This window comes from Vespa mandarinia, chromosome 23 (assembly GCF_050613455.1).
Source record: "Vespa mandarinia isolate Hongniang chromosome 23, ASM5061345v1, whole genome shotgun sequence".
Classification (NCBI taxonomy): Eukaryota; Metazoa; Arthropoda; class Insecta; order Hymenoptera; family Vespidae; genus Vespa; species Vespa mandarinia.
Genome location: NC_140832.1, coordinates 469,375 through 491,186, shown reverse-complemented (window position 1 = coordinate 491,186; position 21,812 = coordinate 469,375). Strand labels below are relative to the sequence as shown.

At 31.6% G+C, this 21,812-nt stretch overlaps 4 protein-coding genes across 9 annotated transcripts; 3 read left to right on the top strand and 1 right to left on the bottom strand.

Moving 5' to 3' along the window:
- Window positions 1-120: 120 nt before the first annotated feature.
- Not1 (CCR4-NOT transcription complex subunit 1) lies at window positions 121-10,036 on the top strand. Of its 2 annotated transcripts, none has more exons than XM_035885337.2 (19): window positions 121-501; window positions 1,145-1,357; window positions 1,532-1,966; window positions 2,044-2,340; window positions 2,452-3,395; window positions 3,523-3,676; window positions 3,754-4,752; window positions 4,865-5,188; window positions 5,299-5,412; window positions 5,514-5,762; window positions 5,857-6,150; window positions 6,229-6,471; window positions 6,580-6,996; window positions 7,087-7,350; window positions 7,427-7,644; window positions 7,733-7,939; window positions 8,032-8,152; window positions 8,241-9,769; window positions 9,897-10,036. In XM_035885337.2, exons 1-19 carry the CDS (start codon window positions 400-402, stop codon window positions 9,973-9,975), a joined length of 7,203 nt encoding a protein of 2,400 aa, XP_035741230.1. In that variant the 5' UTR covers window positions 121-399; the 3' UTR covers window positions 9,976-10,036. The 2 variants fall into 2 exon arrangements, with proteins under 2 accessions (XP_035741230.1, XP_035741229.1); XM_035885336.2 differs by having other exon boundaries at window positions 8,032-8,158.
- Window positions 10,037-10,792: 756 nt separating this feature from the next.
- LOC118450020 (pyruvate dehydrogenase phosphatase regulatory subunit, mitochondrial) lies at window positions 10,793-15,028 on the bottom strand. Of its 3 annotated transcripts, none has more exons than XM_035885339.2 (15): window positions 14,631-15,027; window positions 14,437-14,560; window positions 14,104-14,316; window positions 13,861-14,024; window positions 13,615-13,778; window positions 13,351-13,534; window positions 13,006-13,211; window positions 12,626-12,941; window positions 12,388-12,545; window positions 12,122-12,270; window positions 11,855-12,062; window positions 11,681-11,770; window positions 11,409-11,588; window positions 11,127-11,327; window positions 10,793-11,002 (listed from the first exon to the last, which is right to left on the bottom strand). In XM_035885339.2, exons 2-15 carry the CDS (start codon window positions 14,508-14,510, stop codon window positions 10,793-10,795), a joined length of 2,517 nt encoding a protein of 838 aa, XP_035741232.1. In that variant the 5' UTR covers window positions 14,511-14,560; window positions 14,631-15,027. The 3 variants fall into 3 exon arrangements, with proteins under 3 accessions (XP_035741232.1, XP_035741233.1, XP_035741231.1); XM_035885340.2 differs by having other exon boundaries at window positions 14,736-15,026; XM_035885338.2 differs by having other exon boundaries at window positions 14,437-15,028.
- A 236-nt stretch (window positions 15,029-15,264) lies between these two features.
- Top3beta (DNA topoisomerase 3-beta) lies at window positions 15,265-19,540 on the top strand. Of its 2 annotated transcripts, none has more exons than XM_085663718.1 (15): window positions 15,265-15,729; window positions 15,828-15,970; window positions 16,049-16,243; window positions 16,323-16,490; window positions 16,567-16,695; window positions 16,776-16,894; window positions 16,974-17,174; window positions 17,308-17,512; window positions 17,597-17,779; window positions 17,856-18,065; window positions 18,156-18,373; window positions 18,442-18,666; window positions 18,751-19,012; window positions 19,083-19,312; window positions 19,398-19,540. In XM_085663718.1, the coding sequence occupies exons 1-14, from the start codon at window positions 15,639-15,641 to the stop codon at window positions 19,287-19,289; spliced, it is 2,556 nt and encodes an 851-aa protein (XP_085519844.1). In that variant the 5' UTR covers window positions 15,265-15,638; the 3' UTR covers window positions 19,290-19,312; window positions 19,398-19,540. The 2 variants fall into 2 exon arrangements, with proteins under 2 accessions (XP_085519844.1, XP_035741217.1); XM_035885324.2 differs by lacking the exon at window positions 19,398-19,540 and having other exon boundaries at window positions 15,265-15,444; window positions 15,558-15,729; window positions 19,083-19,289.
- A 46-nt stretch (window positions 19,541-19,586) lies between these two features.
- On the top strand, window positions 19,587-21,737 carry LOC118450015 (p21-activated protein kinase-interacting protein 1-like). Of its 2 annotated transcripts, XM_085663723.1 has the most exons (4): window positions 19,587-19,763; window positions 19,841-19,945; window positions 20,186-20,348; window positions 20,425-21,737. In XM_085663723.1, the coding sequence occupies exons 1-4, from the start codon at window positions 19,710-19,712 to the stop codon at window positions 21,714-21,716; spliced, it is 1,614 nt and encodes a 537-aa protein (XP_085519849.1). In that variant the 5' UTR covers window positions 19,587-19,709; the 3' UTR covers window positions 21,717-21,737. The 2 variants fall into 2 exon arrangements, with proteins under 2 accessions (XP_085519849.1, XP_085519850.1); XM_085663724.1 differs by lacking the exon at window positions 19,841-19,945.
- The last annotated feature ends 75 nt before the right edge of the window (window positions 21,738-21,812 follow it).

Sequence of the window (21,812 nt, the reverse complement as noted above, 5' to 3'; positions counted from 1 at the left end):
AACATATTAATATATTTCGTTGAAGTAATCGACATCCGTTGAAACGCTCTTATTGGTCCGCTACAGTGTACTCTATCGGTAGATCATAGAAATTACTACTATTAGCTGATTCAAGTAGGAATTTAGTTGAAGTAGTTGAAGAGGTCAGTGGAGTGTGACCAAGTGTGACTGGTGTGTGGTGTGATATCCCGGTGTTACGTTTTCAGTATTATCCTGTTGTGCTCGCCATGACGTTGATCTGAAATAGTATTTCAAAATATTAATCCCGATGTTGGTCGCAGGACTGTGCCAATGTAGTTTTCATGCTTTTAACGAGGAAAGAATCCGGGGAGGCAATTCGTGGATACCGAAGAAAGCTTCAAACGTGTTTGAAGCTTTCGAGGTCGTATTCATGGAACTATGAACCTGGACTCGTTGTCTTTTACTTTGTCACAAATCAGTTACTTGGTTGCTAATTTGACTAAGAAAAATTTTCGGGACAGCTGCAAAGAAATATCAATTGTAAGTTAACAAAAAAAAAAAAAAAAAAAAAAAAAAGAAAAAAGAAAAGAAAAAGAAAAAAGAAAAAGGTCTAAGGACCTGTTGTTCTATTGCACATCTCCTTTACCCCTTCTCCTACGCGGCACGCCGTCCGCGAGGATAGCGCAATATGTTTCCCAAGCATTATATTTGATTATTTTTCTTTATTTTATTGTTAAAAATACCTTATAATTAGTAATTATCGTTAGAATGCACTCAATTATTTTCCATTTACATAGTCCATGTTGTCGCTTATAACCATCATGCACTAATGTATCTTGAACTTGGCTTCTAACTTCAAATTATTACGTTCTAACGTATTCTTTCGAATTAGTATTCAATTTATCGAACTTTTTGTCTTACCTTTTGTGAACTTAACTTTTCCGTTTGGAGTTACGCCATTAGTATGCAACGTACGGACGTCCATAAGTTGATCTTAAAATATTTTCATACTACTTTAAATATAATATAGATTATAAAGCATACTGTAAGCTGACTTATATTTATATTATATTTATATAAAATATATCTTTTATACACTAATTTCTCTATTGATCTTATATAAAGCAAATATTTATAAGAAATTATTGTTAATTATAAAATCAGTCATTGTTTTCTATTTCAGTTGGTACAGTGGAAAGGTCTGGAGGCAGACCGACATTTGCTGCGCTCTTTGCTCTCTTACGTCGATTTCTCAACCGGAGAGCCACCAGAATCAAGTGCTAAGGATTATTTTCAAGTACAGCTTCTAAAGCAAGAGTGTACCAATCTGCTCAGCAAGCCTTCTCTGATTTCTAACTTCTGTTTTGCAATAGATCATCCTTTACATCATCAGAAGGTTTATTATTGCATGTTCTGTTATTACCATTTTCTAATACAATATTTTACCAAGTATTACCTTTATCCTGACATATAGATAAATATAAAAGAAGTAATATAATAAAGAAGGAATCTAACCTTATTTAGAATGATATAGTTTATCTCCATAGCTCATTTAAATCATTGTTTTTAGACTTTGAATTCATCGCCAAAGTTTTTTTTACATCTCAAGAAGGTACTTGGGCTGACATTAGTACAGGAAGTTGCTTTTGCGATTGTACTACAACATTCTGAAAATATCGATATTCGTGCATTGGCTCACGAGCACATTAAAAAACAACTACCTGAATTAATAAAAAATTATATTAATTCGGAGACAAGCAATAAGCACCACGAGGAAGGCTTACACGATTCGTCGCCAGAAGTTTTGCACCTTATACTTTCACAGGTTTTTCATATTCCTAATCAATTTGGTGTTTCTTCCGAAGCAAAGGAAAAATTTCTCAAGAATTTAAGGCGCGATTTTCCCCGTGAACTGGTACCAGTGGTGCTAGCACCACTCTTGTATCCAGGCGACGGGGAAACTCCGCAAGCCAAAATTGAATTAAACATGGCTGTCAATCAAATGGTTGGTACAACTTTTATTTTTATTTTTATTTTTATTTTTATTAAGAACATATTATTACTTCCAAATGGCTATTTTAGGATGGCAATTCATTAGTGGAGTTGATCATGGAATTAGGATACGGATTTACTAGTAGCGTAGAAGAATGTAGATCGGCATTAGCTGGTTTAGGAGCTAGAGAAATATCTCCAGCATGCGTTGCTCGAGTTTTAGCTCATATGGCACGCAGTTGTAATAGTCTTGATGATGCTGGAGGCTTACAATCATTTTGGGGGAACTCTGCTTCTACTCAAGATGCTAATAAAGAAAAAACTTCAGAAAGTATTGCTCCCACAACTTGGAACGTTGAAGTTTTTGTTCAAGCTTTAAAGGAAATAGTATGTAACATAAGCAACTTTGATATTTATGTTCCATAATATATACGGACAATACGTGTACGTCTTTTGGCTCTATATTTAATATTCATTATATATTTGTGTGTATTGCAGCAATCAACATTATTGTGGAATGAGGTGATCGTGAAATTGGATCATGCTGAGTTTATCATTAAAGATAGACAAGGATTAAATTTGCTAATTATGGGCTTAAGATTAGGTTTGCAACATCAAGGGTATCCTCCAGATGTGTTCCCTGTTGAACTTTTTTATCGACATTGGGAAAATGTAGAGGGTCAATTTTCTTTAGTACAACAAATTTTGAAGTGTCCTGACATATTTTGTTTTGCTGATTATCCATACCATTCAGTTACTGTTGATGTATTGAAAGCAGCTCCTGAAGGAGATAGCAAGGAAGCACAAACATGGAGATCTTTGTATGTCGTTGAACTACTTCTACATATGGCTGAGAGGGGTTTATATGGACCAGTTCAAGAAATATTTAAATGGCCTATTCAACATTGTCCAGACGTACTTGTCTTAGCTTTATTACAAATTAATCCGCCTATAACTTTACTTAGGCAAGAATTACTCAGTACACTTATGCCCATCTTTCTTGGGAATCATCCAAATTCTGCAGTGATTTTACACCATGCGTGGCATGCAAATAATGTTAAAATAAAATCCATTATTATGCATGCAATGGCTGAATGGTACATACGTGGTGACCATGATCAGACAAGATTGTCTCGCATTTTAGATGTTGCACAAGATCTTAAAGCATTATCAGCATTATTGAACGCGCAATCTTTTCCATTTGTTATTGATCTAGCATGTCTAGCATCTCGACGAGAATATTTGAAATTAGAGAAATGGTTGACAGATAAAATTAGAGACCATGGAGAAGTTTTTGTTGCTGCTTGTGTAAAATTTTTACATAGACGGTGTCCGCAAGTGATGGGTCCTGGTATAAAAGAGGATCCTACAGTGCCAAAAGCAAGTCAGCTTCCACAAGAAACACTCACAACTATTCTTGCTTGTTTGCAAGTATGTGCCGGGTAAGTTTCATAATTTTAGTATTTTTATATTTTTCAATAAAAGTTCTTTGATTTAATTTTAACATAAAAAAAAAGAATCTTTCCTGTAGGTTTACTCATTAATAATCGGATAATCTTTTATTTTTAGGAGTGTTTCTCAAGAGTGTTCTGAAGCAATAATGACGATGGTACAAAATTGCAGTTTAATGTTAAATAAAACCACTATGAGTAGACCACCACCACCAGGGGTTCTAAGACACAGAGGATTAGAACCATTTAATCCTGCGACATTAGGAGGACAGGTATATATGCACATGTATCTTGAAATATCAATTATATTTGGCCATAACTTAATCACATACCTATTTTAATATTTCAGTTATTTTCTTCTAAGCAAGTAGATCCACTTGGAAATTTAAGTTCAAGTCTTGCTTCTATGGGTTTAGGATCTAGTCTTGGACCACCTAGTAGTTCAGCATTTAATTTGCCAGGAGCATTAGGACCTTTAGTTTCAGCACCTGGATCTCCATCTAGATTAACAGGACCTTCTCCAAGCCCATTTCCAATGTTACCATTATCTTCACAACTCCATTCTGGCCCAGTTGGAACACAGGGTCCTTCTGTATTACCTGGTAGTACAATTGGGGGATTAGGACGACTTGGCCCACCAACGGGTATAGAAAAAGCAAGAATACCGGAAACATCAAATCTGTTTCCTGATATGCCTCAAAATGTATCTAAAGAAATTGAAGACGAAGCGAATAGCTATTTTCAATGTATATACAATCATCCACCTCATCCCACATTGTCAATTGATGAAGTTCTTGATATGCTCAAAAAATTTCAAGATTCAGGAAACAAAAGAGAAAGAGAGGTATTCAATTGTATGCTTCGAAATTTATTCGAAGAATATCGTTTTTTTCCTCAATATCCAGATAAAGAACTGCAAATAACTGCACAATTATTTGGTGGGATTATTGAAAGAGGTTTGGTTAATAGTTACATGACACTTGGATTGGCACTTAGATTTGTTTTGGATGCTTTGAGAAAGCCAGATGGTAGTAAAATGTATTACTTTGGTATAACAGCTTTGGATCGTTTTAAAAGTCGTTTGAAAGATTATCAAACATATTGCGAACACGTGAGGAACATACAACATTTTAGTGAATTTCCACCACATTTAATAGAGTATATAGAATATGGTCTACAAGGACAAGAACCTCCTACTCGACCTCAAGGTCCTGTCCTTCCAAAAACATTAGCTGCTATGTTAGCTCCAGTTACAACACCATATAAAACTATTACAACAACAACTATAACAACAAGTACTACTCAGGCTAAACCTTCTACAACACCAACTACTTCACTTTCTGCCAGAGTAAGTTGATAAAAGATAAATTTTATTTTTTTAGAGCATATTTTTATTTAACAACATTTTTTACATTTATTCATCATTGTTTTATATAATCAAAAGATTGTTTTTATTTTAGCCCTCTATTGCAAATGCAACTAATATTGATACGTTGCTTGTAGCAACGGATAAAGAGGAAAAAATTACGACACCGCCTGAAGCGTTACAAGACAAGACTGCATTTATTTTTAACAATCTTAGTCAACTCAATTTACAACAAAAATGTGATGAAATTCGAGAAATAGTTACTGAAGATTATTGGCCTTGGATGGCTCAATATTTAGTGATGAAACGTGCTAGTATTGAATTAAATTTTCATGCCTTATATTCTAACTTCCTTGATTGCTTAAAACTTCCAGAAGTTAATAAAATGGTAACTAGAGAAACATTCAGAAATATCAAGGTAAGTACAATAAAACATTCCTTTACATGTAAATCTTTTATATTAGATGTCTATCAATTTATATATATATATATGTGTGTGTATGTATGTATGTATGTATGTTTTCTTAGGTATTATTACGGAGTGATAAAGGAATAGCAAATTTTTCTGATCGATCTCTTTTAAAAAACTTGGGGCATTGGCTTGGAATGTTAACCCTTGGTAGAAATAAACCTATTTTACAGGTAATTTTTTTTAGTATATTCAAATTGTTTGTTTGTATGCATACAATCTTTGTAAAATGCATTATATATGTTATTATATCATTTCAATTTTAATACAATAGGTGGATATTGATTTAAAAAGCTTGTTAGTAGAAGCATATCACAAAGGTCAACAAGAACTTCTTTATGTTGTACCTTTTGTTGCAAAAGTCTTGGAAAGTTGTGCAAAAAGTCGTGTTTTTCGTCCTCCTAATCCATGGACAATGGCAATTATGAATGTGCTAGCAGAACTTCATCAAGAGCCAGACTTAAAATTAAATTTAAAATTTGAAATTGAAGTGCTTTGTAAAAACTTAAGCATCGATGTTGGAGTAAGTTTTACAACAACTACGTAAACTATAATTTTTTTAGTTTGTTTTTTAGTTTAGTTTGTTCAAATAATGAGGTAATTATTTGATTGTATAGGAATTAAAACCAGCAGTTTATTTAAAAGATCCTGAAAAATTACGTAACTTAGATTATCAATTGTCACATCCAAATAAGAAAACAGAAGCAGGAAATAATCAACAACAGACACAAGCCCCTATTGAAGAATTAGTCGGACCTACGACAACAGGAACTATTGTTGCTCAATCAGCACCTCCTGCTAACACTACACCATCTTTACCTACTGGACCACCAGAACCGCGTTTTAGTTATATGGATATATCTGTTACAGGCATTACCAATATCTCTCAACATATCACCATAAATAATCAAGTATATATAAATAGATTTTAGCGTTTGAAAGATATAATTGAGATTGCAAATTTCTTACATTATATCTTTCATTTTCAGCTACCTTTGTTCCAAACGCATCCTCATTTAAAACAATTTGTTCGTCCTGCTGTTGAAAGAGCTATACAAGAATGGATTCATCCAGTTGTTGATCGATCTATTAAAATAGCTTTGACTACAAGTGAACAAATCGTAAGGAAAGACTTTGCTTTGGATCCTGAGGAAGTAAGGATGCGAACAGCAGCACGTCATATGGTTCGTAATTTAACTGCTGGAATGGCTATGATTACATGTAGAGATCAGGTAAGTATTAACTTACATGATAAAAAAATATACGATACAATCGTGTATAATATATCATTTTTTTTTTCTTTTTTATATTATATATTAGTTTTTATTTTTTTTTTCTAGATTTTAGCATCAATAAGTACAAATTTAAAGCAAGCTTTTCTAACAGCTATGATGGGTACAACTCCTCAGCAAAAAGAATTAGCAGAGCAAGCTGCAACTGTTGTAGCTGCCGATAATATGGAACTTGCTTGCGCATTTGTACAAAAGACTGCTGTTGAAAAAGCTATTCCAGAGATGGATAAACGTTTACTCAATGAAATAGAATTACGAAAAATTGCACGACAAGAAGGAAGAAGATATTGTGATCCTTTAGCTAAGTATCAAGCTGAAAGGATGCCAGAACAGATTCGATTAAAAGTAGGCGGGATAACTCCTCAACAAATGGCCGTTTATGAAGAATTTGCCAGAAATATACCTGGATTCTTACCATTATCTGAAAGAGATACACAAGCACTTTTTGTGCCAAAACCAGTAACGGTAATCTTTTAATGAAATAATGTTTTTATAATATCGTTAATATCAATTCTTATCACTTTTTTCTCTTTTTTTTTTCCTTTTGTTTTTAAGGAAACTGCAGTAGTTCCGTTTGCTACTAATCCAGCTGTTGCAGTAGCAACGGCCCAACAAGTAGCTGCATATGCAGCTGCTGTAAGTAACGATGAAGTAGGAGCAATGTTAGAAAAACTTGCAGCTGAAGTAGATGTATTGCTTTCTGCAATGGGTCCAGCTGCACCACCCCCACAACATGTAGCACTTCATAGTCTTCTAGAGTCAATCATCCTTACTAGAAGATCAAGGGATGCAGGTGCTGCAATGACGCTTCTAAAAAAAGTAAGAACGCCATAACACAAAATATTTGAAAGTAATATCTAATTAACAAAATCAATTTTGTTTACAAATATTTCAGGCTGTAGAAGGATTACTAGATGGTCCTACTATTTCTAGCGGAGTGACGGATTCGGAAATCGTCTTGCGTTATAGAGAACTTCATTTACGCATTCTGAAATGTCTTCAAGATCCACGTGCTTATGGTATGCAGTGGACGAACAAACATGTTACCCGTTTCTTAACAGAATGTAGAGAAGATTTTCGTTATAATTTCGAAGCCGTAGATTGTTTAATAAGGTATGTTTAAAAATAGAAAATGCAATAGCTACGGCATATAATTCACAGTGCAAATTTATATGAAATAATGCGAATGTTTTGATTTTAGATCTCATTTGATCAGTCTTCCACAATACGATTTAGCTCTAGCACAAGCTATGGATGCTAGTAATGCTATGGCAACTGCATTTGCTATGCAATTGGTTCAACTATATCTCATTGATGAGAGACAAACGACACATGTAACAGAATCTGATCTGTTTCATACGATTGAAATACTTGTAAGAATAGCACATCATAGAGCTCCACCAGAAGGGTAAATATTGCGTTAATATTACAAATATTATATTGTTTTTTCTTTTATATATATACATATTATGTATGTTATTCATATTTATGCTTTTATAGAATTCCACTCTTTAGACTTACTAGTCTAATAGAATCGTTACGTGCAAACCATGACCCTGCAGTATTAGCCGATCGTGCTCCTGCAGGACCGACAGCACACATCCACTCTGGAATTCTCCAGGTGAGAGTAAGTAAATTCTGCGGTATTTTAGGTCCAAAGACATTTCTTATAACGATTGTCACTTGTTTTTTTTTTTTCTTAATTACAGGCCCGTGATTTCGATGATCCACCAGGATTAATGGAGAAGACCGAATACTTATTACGTGAATGGGTTTCAATGCATCATAGTCCTACCCATGCTCGTGATCCTACTAAAGCATTTGGAATGTTTGTCCATCAAATGAACATTCATGGCATTTTAAAAACTGATGACCTCATAACTAGATTTTTTAAATTAAGCACTCAAATGTGCGTGGACCTTTGTTATCGTGCATTGGCCGAAACCAATGCAGTTCCTTCTGTTGTTCGCGCGAAATGTTTCCACTCGTTAGACGCTTTTGTGCGCTTAGTTGCGCTCTTAGTCAAACATTCTGGCGACACAACAAATACTCATACGAAAATCAACTTATTAAACAAAGTACTTGGAATAGTTGCTGGAGTGTTACTGCAAGATCACGAAATGCGTGGTACAGATTTCCAGCAATTACCTTATCATCGAATTTTCATCATGCTCTTTTTAGAGCTTTGTGCCCCTGAACCTGTTTTAGAGGCAGTCAATTATCAAGTTTTAACAGCCTTCTGTCATACGTTACACATATTGAGACCTGCCAAAGCTTCGGGCTTTTGTTATGCCTGGTTAGAGCTTGTTTCGCACAGGGTTTTCATTGGACGTATGCTCGCTATTACTCCACAACAAAAATGTTGGGGAATGTACGCTCAACTTCTCATCGATTTATTTAAATATCTAGCACCGTATCTGCGTAATGCAGAACTGGCAAAACCCGTAACGCTCCTATATAAAGGTACTCTTCGAGTGTTACTGGTATTATTACATGATTTTCCAGAGTTTCTTTGCGATTATCATTATGGATTTTGTGACGTAATTCCACCAAATTGTATACAAATGAGAAATCTCATTTTAAGCGCATTCCCGAGAAATATGCGCTTACCTGATCCGTTCACTCCAAATTTAAAAGTCGATATGCTTCAAGAAATCGCACATGCTCCTAGAGTGCTTACTAATTTTGCTTCGATGATTCAACCACTCAGTTTTAAAAAGGAATTAGATTCTTATTTGAAAGCCCGTGCTCCGGTCACCTTTTTGTCAGAATTGCGTAGTAATTTACAAGTCTCACAGGAAGCTGGTGTAAGGTATAATATTCAATTGATGAACGCTTTGGTTCTTTACGTTGGAACACAAGCTATTGCTTTTATACGCAGTAAAGGTCATACACCTAACATGTCCACGATTGCACATTCCGCTCACATGGACATATTTCAAAATCTTGCTGTTGATCTCGATACCGAAGGTCGTTACTTATTTTTAAATGCAATTGCTAATCAGCTTCGCTATCCCAATAGTCATACGCATTATTTCAGTTGTACACTTCTTTATTTATTTGCCGAAGCTAATACCGAAGCTATACAGGAACAAATTACGAGGGTTCTTCTTGAAAGACTTATTGTCAATAGACCTCATCCTTGGGGCCTTCTTATTACATTCATCGAACTCATTAAGAATCCTACATACAAATTCTGGACGCACGAGTTTGTTCATTGTGCTCCAGAAATTGAAAAGTATGTATAAATGTTTCTTTTTTATTTCATATACATATATATATATATATATATATATATATATATATATATATATATATGTATATATTTATATATAGGTGGTATTCAACTCATGGTTTCATTGCAGATTGTTCGAGTCTGTAGCTCGATCATGTATGGTTCAAAAACAAGTGCAGCCGACACCCGAACCAGAGATTCCGGAGTGATAGGATATTTTGCTTTCCATTGTCGATTTATGTACAGTAAAAAAAAAACTAACAAACAATCGTAAATAATCGCGTGTAAAAAGTTGTTGATGTACGAATAGATGTACCATACTTTGGGCTTAATATTACTCGATGGCTAGATATTGTATAACAATATATATTAAGTGTATCAATTGATCTAGAGTAAGTGAAACCTATTATTATGTTAATATTTTAATAAAAACTATCGTTGCATTAATGGAATGAAAGCAACGAATATACAGCCTCATGAAACGTGTCTTTCGAAGAATGTATATGAGAAGAAGGAGAGAGAGTGTGTCATTATACATAGTAAATGTTATAGCACAAATGTCGGTATAAAACGCATCATGTTGAGAAATACATGCAAATAATGGTGTTCAATATATTATAGCATTAAAAACTTTTTTAGATTAAATTTAATAGTATAAATTTACGTTATAAGAGCAAATATATAGTATATATTCATTCGACATTAAGATTAATATATCGTGGTATGTTAATTTAGTAAATATTTTCCAAATGTTTTATGATGCATTTGGAATTCTGTGACATAGGATGTAGTTAAAAAAAAAATACTATATATGGTGGTGTAGTTTTTTAAGGACTGTAGCCATGAAATGCAAACGGAAAAACATTAATGTATTTAATGCGCGTGTTCCTCTTTATATATATATATAATACGTTTATAAAACAAGTTTTTGATGTAGTGATTTATGAATGACACTTATTAAATAATTTATTAAACTTTCTACATACATTGTTTGTACAGAAATCGAAAGCTTACGCTTACAAGAAATTACAAAGTATGATGATCACGTGTCGCGTGATACGCATCTCTTTCCTTATCAGGGAACTTAGTTGGTAAATTTGGACTATGCAAGTGGCATTTTGCGTGAAACTTTATTCCCGCAACATCCACTTCGTAATCGCCTGACAATACATATTCATTTGTTACCTCTTGTGGCTGACCCTTTGAATCAAAGTTTTGTACAAATCCAAGACAAACCTATAGTACAAATTATCTAATCTATTAATGTATTAAAATCAATTTTAATTACATTTACATTTATTCGGTGATTAATCGAATGAGAGAAGATTTTAAAGTTACAAATTAGGAGAAAACTTGTTACCTGTTTTTTAAATGTAAAACCGTAGCCTGTAGTGGTTGTCATACCACAATATTTTCCATTTCGATATATTGGCTCACCACCCCAACACCATGTATCAAATTCAAGGTCATGATCATTTAACAATAATTGAACGTATTTACGTTTCACTCCTTCTTCACGTTGTTTTAAAAGCGCATCTCGTCCTATGAAATCAACTCCTTTCTATCGGATAAAACATAATTGTTAGTAAAATTATAAAATATGTATATGGATAATGGAAAGATATGTCGTATTATTACTTACATCAAATTTTACTCTCCATGCGCGACCACATTCCAAAGGAGTAGTAAAAGTATCTAAATCCTGGCCCCAGAATGCATAAAATTTTTCCACTCTTAATGCTCGTGTTGCATAATAACCAGCATGCTTTATTCCATACTTTCCACCAGCTTCTATTAATCTCGTGTAAACGTGCAGTGCGAACTAAAAATATACAACAATTTATTTATATTACTACTTCTAAGTTTGGTATAAGTTCATTGTTATATTAAAACAAACAAAAATATTTCATTTACTTCGTTTGGAATATACAAGACATAGCCTAATTCTCCAGTATGTGTTAAATTCATTGTACGAATTCCATTGGCAAGCCCAACATCTAACTCCTATAAAGAATTATAAATTTCTTAAAAAATACAAAAAAAAAAAAAAAAAAGAAAAAACAAAAAATACATTTATCAAAGATATACTTTGAATGTGAAAAATGGGAAGTTCTTAGGATTCAAATCTGTGTCAGTTAATTCACTCAATAATTGTCTTGTAGCAGGTCCCATGATACAAATTGCAGTATATGCTGATGTCACATCAGATACAGCAACAGAGCCATCAGATGGCAAATGTCTACTAATCCAGTATTTACAGCGTGTTTGTTGGATGGTTGGTGCAATCATCATATAGCTGAAATATAATAAGCAGTTTACATATATATATATATAAACTGTATAAAATATACTTACTGATTTGGTGCAATTCGTGCTAAACTGCAATCATTTTCATAACCACCACGATAATTTTGCATTCCAGTATGGATGATACTGCCTACAGGTACATCAACGTCGTTTGAACATAAATATTGCAATAAATCTACTACCTCCATACCATTAGACTAAGAAAATTAAAAAAATAGATGTGAGTTATATTGTGTAATGATGTATTATATATTCCAATATTCTATATAATTATTGTCTTAAATATAAATATCTAATTTATAGATAATAAGTACCCATAAGTCGATTTTAGTAAAAGAAGAATAATCACTGAGCCCAATTGATTCCCGACAAGTTGCGTACTCCAAACTAACTCGTTCGAACCATGGTGGCTTGCTAAATGTATTTGTATATGCCAGTTTATAATTCTGGAATATATCAGTTGAATCTAAATCTATATTAAATATTACTGTTAGTATATTTGATTTTCATTAATGTGCAATTATGCAATTATATTGAACGTAATAAGATTACCACTTTCATTAAAGTGTTGAAACCAAGATGGTCGTTCATATCCCATTACTTGACCAAAGACAGCACCAGCTTCTCTAAGCTTTGGATAAATTGGTGACATTCTTAAATTTCTGCCAGTTTTAAATTCATGATGAGGATATTGTAATGCATAATGCATTCCAGGTACTTCTTTTACTCGGTCACGTAAAAACTTACGATTATTGTGTAAACCAAGAAAACGAGAAACATCTAATTCGTACATATCTAATGAAGTTGATCCATTAACTATTAATTCTGCAGTAGCACGGCCGACTCCACCAGCAGCTGATATACCAACCTTATTAAAAATTTTATTTAGAGGGATTTCAGAGTAAATAAAAAATGTTGAAACGTTTACTTACTGTTTTCATACCAGCGGCTACGTAATAATTACGTATTTCTGGAGCTTCTCCAACGATCCATTTACAATCTGGAGAAAACGCTTCAGGACCATTGCACAATTTTTCTAAAATTACATTTCCTAAACTTGGGATTCTATGAAGCATTTCTTCTAATAAAATATGAAAATGATCCCAATCTTCAGGCAGAAATCTGTCATCAGTACTTTCTGAAAGCAATTAATTATGATATCAATCAGAAAGATACTTGTTTACTAAATATATTTTAACAAATGATTGCATTAGATAATTGTATTTCTACAAATAATAAGCGATGATGCATAAAACAGATTTACATCTACATCTAACCAGGTATGGACCCATCTTCAAATGCTGGTTTTGCAACTGGTTCAAAACCACCTGCTAATATACAGCCATTATTTTCTCTGAAGTAAATGTAGCCATCTAAATCACGTATTACTGGTGTCATAGGATCTAAACCATTAACAGGCTTCGTATGCAAATAATAATGCTCCACCGGATGAAGAGGTACCTGGTAATATTTTGATAATATTTATATGGACAAATCTACTGAATTTTAATTATAATATAAGTAAAAACAAGTAATACAACCTTTACATATGGCTCACTTAGTTTTCCTACGTTACGTGCCCAAAATCCAGCACAATTTACAAAATGTTCACATTTTATTGTGCCATGTGTGGTTTCAACAGCTTTTATACGATTATCTTCATTAATGATTTTAGTGACTTTGCAATTTTCATAAACTCTAACACCTAATAAACAACAAGATAATAACGATATAAACAAATTCTATAAATTGTTTTTTATAATTTACAAAAAAAAAGAAATGAATACCATTGCTTTTAGCTTCTTTAATCAATGTTAAACATATTTGATATGGATCTCCTACTCCATCACCAGGAATCCATAATCCACCAATGAGATCATCTACGCGTAATAATGGACACAATTGTTTAGCTTCTTCTGGTGAAACTAAGTAACATTCGATATTTCGTGATCTGTGAAATAAGTTAGATTTATATATTAAAGTTATACTACATATAAAGTTAATTGTTGTATTATATACTAGATTCTTACACAGATTGAGCTTTCATTCGTCGAAATGCTGTCATACGGTCTCTTGTACGTGCTAAAGAAAGACTACCACATTGCTTCCAACCAGTAGAAAGACCTTTTCCTTCTAAATGTTTGTATAATGCTATACTATCCTGCGCCAACTTCACCTGTGCTAAACTTGGTTTAAAAGCACCGACTAAACCAGATGCATGCCATGTCGTACCACCTCCCAATCTTTAAGATATAACAAAAATTAAAATAATGAAATGAAAGTGCATCCATTTAATTGGAAAAAAAGGTAATGCATACAATAATATTTTTGATATTTAATTTCAAATGAAACATAATATGTACCTGCTGCTTTCTACAAGAACGGTTTCAGATCCCAATCCCATTAAAGATAAATAATAAGCGACTGAGCCTCCCATAACACCACCACCACATATAACCACTTGTGCTTCTTTTGGAGGATAATCATCTGAATTTGTAATTGTAGAGTTAGTAGATTTTGAAGTAAACCTTACTTGTTTTTGGTTAATTAAAATAACCTTCCGTTGTCTTGTCATAAATTTATTATAAACATTTTTCGAACGTAGCCACATCTTTGTCTAATATGACAGGTACGTCTTATTTTATAATTTTTATATCCTTACTTTATTTACGAGCGAGTATGTATAAAAATACATAAATCAAGTTATACTATGTTATTTCGTATGTTAATAAGAAAATATTATAATTTATGTAACACTCTGTTTTCCATTTTTTATCATAACGCAGATACATTAAATAGTGCATAAAATAATATTTATTTTGGATTAAAATAGTATATTTGTAAATATAGTCATCAAAGGATGAATTTTTATTTATATTTTTGGCACATGATCAAAATTCACCATGTCGAAGCACTACCTAATTCAAAAATTTTACTTATTTGAATTGTTGAAATCCTCGATAAAAATGCATCAATTTCAAAAATAAAAATGAAATCATTAAATATCATATTTAGTTAAAAAAAATGTTGTTTTTCTCTTTATCATATAATTATGAAGTGCACACAATAGCATTTATGTGTGTGTATGTGTGTTTATAATGTGTGTATATATAGAAAGAGAAAGAGAGAGAGAGACATTATCTTTGAATATTCTACTAGAGGCGCTATAGTTGAGAAAGTATCAGAGACCTCTGTGATGGCGGCTCTAAGTAAACACAATAGTTAATGTTAACTGTGTATCATGGTTATTATCATTAATAACATGGAGATTTAATTATTTTAGTCTGTTCAAACTTTTTGGATATAAGATTTTGCGAATGTTAATTTATTATTATACATTATTATTATAAACTAATGGAAGATTGAAAGAGGTGATATTAAAATAAATTAATTTATTTATTAGAATCTTCTATTCAAATCTAAAAAATGATAGTTAGAATACCGACTGATCTAATTTACAATTCATTTGTAAATGAATGTTAAGATTTTTAAGCTTGAAGGAGAAAGTTCTGTAAAAGGTTTTTACAAGATATGTAAAGTGGATAACATTTAGAATATAATAAATATGAAGACTGCATTAATGGTTGCAGAGAAGCCATCTTTGGCAGCTTCTCTTGCTAATATTCTTAGTAATGGTCGGTGTGCATCAACAAAAGGTAATTAGATATTTTTTTACTATAATTTTAGCTTTTATTTTTAACTTAGATAATTTATATTTATATATATTATATATTTTATAATTGTATTTATTTAGCTCTCAATGGATCATGTTCAATACATGAATGGATAGGACAATTCCGATCAGAAACAGTGAACTTCAAAATGACATCTGTTTGTGGTCATGTTATGACTTTAGACTTTATTGGCAAATATAATAATTGGGATAAAGTTGATCCTGTGTGTTTTTGATATATAATATAAATATATTAAATTGTATGCATTGGAATCATTTTATAGACAATACCAATCTTTTAGGTAGAATTATTCTCATGCCCTACAGAAAAGAAGGAAGCAGCACCAAAACTAAAAATTCCATATTTTCTCGCAAAAGAAGGTGCACATTGTGATTATTTAATATTATGGTTAGATTGTGATAAGGAAGGTGAAAATATTTGTTTTGAAGTAATCCATGCTGTTCAACAAGGATCATCTAGAAAATTAACTCCAAATGTAATCTAATGATATTTCTAATTTTTTTTTTATATGTACATTGTATTCCTTAAATTAATTATATTTAAAAAATTTATAGGATATTTGGCGTGCTAGATTTTCTGCGATTACTGAGAAAGATATAAAAAATGCTTTTGTTAATCTTATTAAACCTAATGAGAATGAAGCCAAAAGCGTAGATGCACGTCAAGAGCTTGATTTGCGGATTGGTTGTGCATTTACCAGATTTCAAACAAAATTCTTTCAAGTATAATTCTTTGATACTTTTTTATCTATATATAAAAAAAAAAATACATTATTGTATAATTTTTAAATCATTCTAGGGAAAATATGGTGACTTAGATGTGTCACTTATTTCTTATGGTCCATGCCAAACACCAACTTTGGGATTTTGTGTACAAAGGCATGATGAAATTCAGACTTTCAAGCCTGATCCGTATTGGGTCCTCCAGGTACTTATTTTTTTGTTATTAAAAATAAATAAAAATATTATGAGAATAATAATTTCTATATGAATTTAAATATTTGATAGGTTACAATCAAATCACCAGATGGACAAGATATTACATTGACTTGGAGTCGTATAAGATCTTTTGATAAAGAAGTGGCAAATATGTTTTTAAATCATGTTAAAGAGTATACGCATGCAACGTGAGTATTTTATAAATATATGACACATATATAGTATATATAGTATAAAGCACAAAATATTTCGTTATATTATATTCAGTGTAGTAAGTGTGCAAAGTACAGAAAAAACAAAACCACGTCCTATAGCTTTAAATACGATAGAATTGATGAGAGTAGCCAGCTCTGGTTTGGGAATGGGACCTCATCATGCTATGCAGATAGCAGAACGTTTATATACCCAAGGATACATTAGTTATCCCAGAACAGAAACAACATCATATCCTGATAATTTCGATTTAATGTAAGTAGGAAAAAAGGAGTATATTAGTTAATATTATATTGTTTTTAATTTTAAACTTTTTTTTTACGTATATATAATTATATAATACAATAAATTCTCATTTTTATTTACTTAAGATTTTTATTATTCTTAGGACAGTATTAAAGCAACAACAAAATAATCCAGAATGGGGGGAACAAGTACAAAAAATATTAGAAAGAGGAATTAATACTCCAAGAAAAGGTACAGATGTTGGAGATCATCCACCTATTACTCCTATGAAACATGCTACTAGAAATGAATTAGATGGTGATGCGTGGAGATTATATGATTATATTACGCGACATTTTATTGCAACTGTGAGTAAGAATTCTATTGAAACTGTAAACAAAAAATGTGCATATTTATATATAATTATTTACATAATTAATTTCAAATATTAGGTGGCACGAGATTGTAAATATTTGAGCACGGTAATCAAATTCGAAATAGGGATGGAATTATTTACTGCAACCGGGCGTACATTACTAGATCCTGGATATACTAGTATTCTTACTTGGCAATCACTTGGAACCAATGATACGCTTCCAAAGATTTCATTTGGAGAGAAAGTTGATATTCAAGAGGTTAATTATATTATCTATTAAATTTTATTTTTATATTTTTCGTAATACTATAACAAAATTGTCTTCTTATTTACAGGCCAAATTAGTTGAATGTTACACTCAACCTCCGGATTATTTAACAGAAGCAGAATTAATATCACTTATGGAAAAGCATGGTATTGGAACAGATGCTTCTATTCCAGTACACATAAACAATATTTGTATGCGAAATTATGTTACCATTGCAGCAGGAAGAAAACTAGTACCTACTTCGTTAGGTATAGTTTTAGTTCATGGGTATCAAAAGGTACTTTCCAATGTTATCCATCATTGTATGATGAAATATATGCAATTTATTTGTTATATTTATATTTATTATAATGATTTTTGTATTTAGATAGATCCAGAATTAGTTTTACCAACTATGAGATCGGCAGTAGAAGAACAACTGAATTTAATAGCACAGGGTCGTGCAGATTTTCATGCTGTTTTACAACATACAGTGGAAATTTTTAGACAAAAGTTTCATTATTTTGTAGAAAGTATAGAAGCCATGGATCAGTTGTTTGAAGTATCCTTTTCTCCACTTTCAGCTTCTGGTAAAGCACATTCAAGGTACAAAGTAAATTTTTTTTTGTTCAATTTAACTTTGGAAATTTGTTATATTATATTAAATCATACAGGTGTGGTAAATGTCGACGTTATATGAAGTATATACAAACCAAACCTTCAAGAATGCATTGCGCACACTGTAATGAAACGTATAATCTACCTCAAAATGGAAATATTCGTATTTATAAAGAATTAAAGTGTCCACTAGATGACTTTGAATTATTATCTTGGTCAACTGGAGCAAGAGGCAAGAGTTATACATTTTGTCCATATTGCTATAATAATCCACCTTTTAGGTAAATATATACAAAGTATAAATTTTAATTTATACACAATATAGTGTGTAATAATAATATAAATGTTATATTTGAAATTTTTAGAGATATGAAGAAAGGAATGAGTGGTTGTAATTTATGTACACATCCAACATGTCCCCATGGTTTAAATTCTAATGGAGTATCCAGTTGTTTAGAATGTGATACAGGAATTCTTGTTTTGGATCCTTCAGCAGCACCTAAATGGAAAGTTGGGTGCAATCGTTGTGATGTTATTATTCATTTGTTTGAAAATGCTCACAAAATAACAGTAGATTCTGATGTATGTGATTGTGGGGCACAGTTGATAAATGTTGAATATAAACAGGTGATAATTAATAATCTGTTCTTTACATTATAACATTTTCCATGTTGCTGATATAATTTTTCAATTTTAGGATAAAAGTAAATTACCTGATGAAGCAACTGAAACATCTGGGTGTATTTTCTGTACCCCGGCATTTAGAGCGCTTGTTGAAAAACATAGAGCAGTAGCATCAAAACCAGTTGCAACTCGTGGACGTGGACATGCCAAAGGCCGTAGTCGTGGCAAACCACGTCCTCCAAAGGATAAAATGGCTCAACTTGCAGCGTATTTTGTTTAATAAAGTTCGAAAATAATGTCAATGTATGTACACACATTATGGACTCCTTCCATATTGAATGAATACATGTAAATGAATACATGCCAAAATTCTGTATATGTATTGCAGAATAAGTGATTAAGTTTTCAAGTAATTTTTGTGAACAATCAGTTTTTGGAAAAATTATTAAATAAAGCCAAAAAAAAATTTTATGCAAATTTAAATAATATAAATATAATCTAAGATAAGTACACCTATAATAAGTATAACCGTATATTAATATTTATTTCAATAAAAAATAATTATATCTTTATAAACATGACAAAAAACTAAAATTTATCAATTTTATAGAAAAATTAGAGATGTTTGAAGTATAAAGTTGTATAAATATATATATATCTACTCAACGACACACTCATTGGTGTCGGAAACCAATAGTGTATGGATACAATTGAAATGGAGGGGAGAAGGTATTACTTTACTACGGAAGTCAAAGTTAGTAGGTTGTGTCATTTCGTTGTGTTTACGCGTGTAAGTAAAGTTACTGAGTTTAAATAAATTGTATCTTTAAGACAGTCGTCATGAAACTAGATTTAGATACGTTGGATCCTTTTGAAATTGTTGTGGGTACTTACGAGCAGTATTTACTCGGTTATAAAGTATCTAATATCGTAAATGTAAGTAATGAACTTTTTCAAAAACATTTATAGGTTATGGATGCTGTTATTAAAACCGGTTAACCGGAATGTTTTGAAATCATATTTTATTTATATTAATATAATTTTGTTATTGAGATATATGTGAAATAGTATGTATAATCTTTTATTTAAATACAGTAGAAACACAGTACTTTGTATATTTCATACTTTAATATAATTATATTTTGTTGGTTATGTTTTTAAAATATTTTTTTATAGGAATATAAACTTGAGAAAAGTTTTGTCACACATAGCCATCTGGCCAGTATAAGAAGTGTTGCTAGCAATAAATATTATTTAGCATCTGCTGGTGCAGATGACTCAATCTATTTGTATGATTTACGTAATAGAATAGAATCTGGCAGATTAATGCATCATAATGGTAAATAATTATATTTAATAGTATTATCTATATTTTTAAACCTATGTTTTATCAAATTTTTTATTATTCTTTGTAGATACTGTTAACCATATAACTTTTACACCAGAAGCGTCACATTTATTTTCATGTAGTAATGATGGGACAATAGCTGCCATTGGATGTGGAAATTGGCAAATTGAAAAACATTGGCAAAAGCCACATAAAGGTTTATCTGTTCATACTGTAGCTATACATCCGACAGGGAAATTAGCTTTATCTACAGGAGCTGATGGTATTCTTAGAACATGGAACTTAGTTAAAGGACGACAGGCATATGCTACGAATTTGGTACCGCGTTTAAAACTGGATGCTAAAAACATTACAGTCTTAAAGTGGAGTCCAAATGGAGAAAAATACCTTTTGGCAGTAAATCAAAAAATTGATATATATTCGGTAGAATTGGCAGGCATTGATGATGAAGTACAGTTTGATTCCAAAATCGTGTGTGTAGAATTTTTAAGAGATGACTTGATTGCTGTTGGGTTAGAAAATGGTCAAATTAAATTTTATGATCTTGATAAATCTGTGCATACATTAAATACATTGGCACATGATATTAGAATTAAATGTATGGCACACAAAGATGATTTATTGGTAACAGCATCCAGTTCTGGTGAAATTAAACTTTGGAGGTTTACTAAGCATAAAATAGATATGTTGCAGAGTATTAATTGTGGTGCTAGAATTACTTGTCTTACGCTTGCAATGCCATATAATAATATAATTCATAAAAAAGAAATTCAATCAAAGATTGAACAGAAAGTAAAAAGCAAAAATATGTTCCGACTGCAACAGGAAGTTATTGTGGAAGAAAATTGTGATGATGATTGGGAAGTGACATCTGTTGATAATTGTGATATAAAATCAATTGCTAAATCAAAAAGTAATTCAAGAAGAGCAGAATGGATAGAAGAAGATAATAATCCTCCAGGCAAGAAAGTAAAATTAAATACAGACAAACAATGTAGTAAAAATAATATGTGGAATAAAAGAAGTATTGAATCTGTAGAAAAAGACACTTCTCCTTCACCAAAGAAGAAAAGCTTAATCGAAGATAGGAATAATAATAAGAAGAAAAAGAAAAATTTACACATTGAGAAAAGAAAAAAAGATGAGATAGTGCAAGATATTACTCAGATATCTTCCAAAAAAATAAAAAAAACTGTAAAGAAAAATACGGAATCTGGTAATAATATTCAGAAGAAAAGAAAAATAGAATTAATTAAAGTAGAAGAAAGTAATAACAAACTTAATAAAAAAATGAAAACGATAAAAGAGGGACAACATTCTATAATGTCAAATAAAAAGAAAAAGACAACAGTAACTTGAAAAAGTAGTTATTTTTTGAATGATATTTACAGTTGGTAAAATGAGGTTCAGAATACACAAAATGTAAGAGTAATAATAAATTATTCACTAGCTCCT

Excerpts from the sequence above, each read along its gene's own strand:
- Not1 (XM_035885336.2), top strand. The coding sequence starts at position 400 with ATGAACCTGGACTCGTTGTCTTTTACTTTGTCACAAATCAGTTACTTG. Across the intron at positions 502-1,144 it reads GCTGCAAAGAAATATCAATT|TTGGTACAGTGGAAAGGTCT; the intron begins GTAAGTTAACAA and ends TTTCTATTTCAG. Across the intron at positions 3,677-3,753 it reads CTGCGACATTAGGAGGACAG|TTATTTTCTTCTAAGCAAGT; the intron begins GTATATATGCAC and ends TTAATATTTCAG.
- LOC118450020 (XM_035885338.2), bottom strand. The coding sequence starts at position 14,684 with ATGTGGCTACGTTCGAAAAATGTTTATAATAAATTTATGACAAGACAA. Across the intron at positions 13,535-13,614 it reads TAAGTGAGCCATATGTAAAG|GTACCTCTTCATCCGGTGGA; the intron begins GTTGTATTACTT and ends AAATATTACCAG. Across the intron at positions 12,063-12,121 it reads GCACGAATTGCACCAAATCA|CTATATGATGATTGCACCAA; the intron begins GTAAGTATATTT and ends ATTATATTTCAG.
- Top3beta (XM_085663718.1), top strand. The coding sequence starts at position 15,639 with ATGAAGACTGCATTAATGGTTGCAGAGAAGCCATCTTTGGCAGCTTCT. Across the intron at positions 15,730-15,827 it reads TCGGTGTGCATCAACAAAAG|CTCTCAATGGATCATGTTCA; the intron begins GTAATTAGATAT and ends GTATTTATTTAG. Across the intron at positions 16,244-16,322 it reads CTAGAAAATTAACTCCAAAT|GATATTTGGCGTGCTAGATT; the intron begins GTAATCTAATGA and ends AAAAATTTATAG.
- LOC118450015 (XM_085663723.1), top strand. The coding sequence starts at position 19,710 with ATGGATACAATTGAAATGGAGGGGAGAAGGTATTACTTTACTACGGAA. Across the intron at positions 19,946-20,185 it reads AAGTATCTAATATCGTAAAT|GAATATAAACTTGAGAAAAG; the intron begins GTAAGTAATGAA and ends ATTTTTTTATAG. Across the intron at positions 20,349-20,424 it reads CAGATTAATGCATCATAATG|ATACTGTTAACCATATAACT; the intron begins GTAAATAATTAT and ends TATTCTTTGTAG.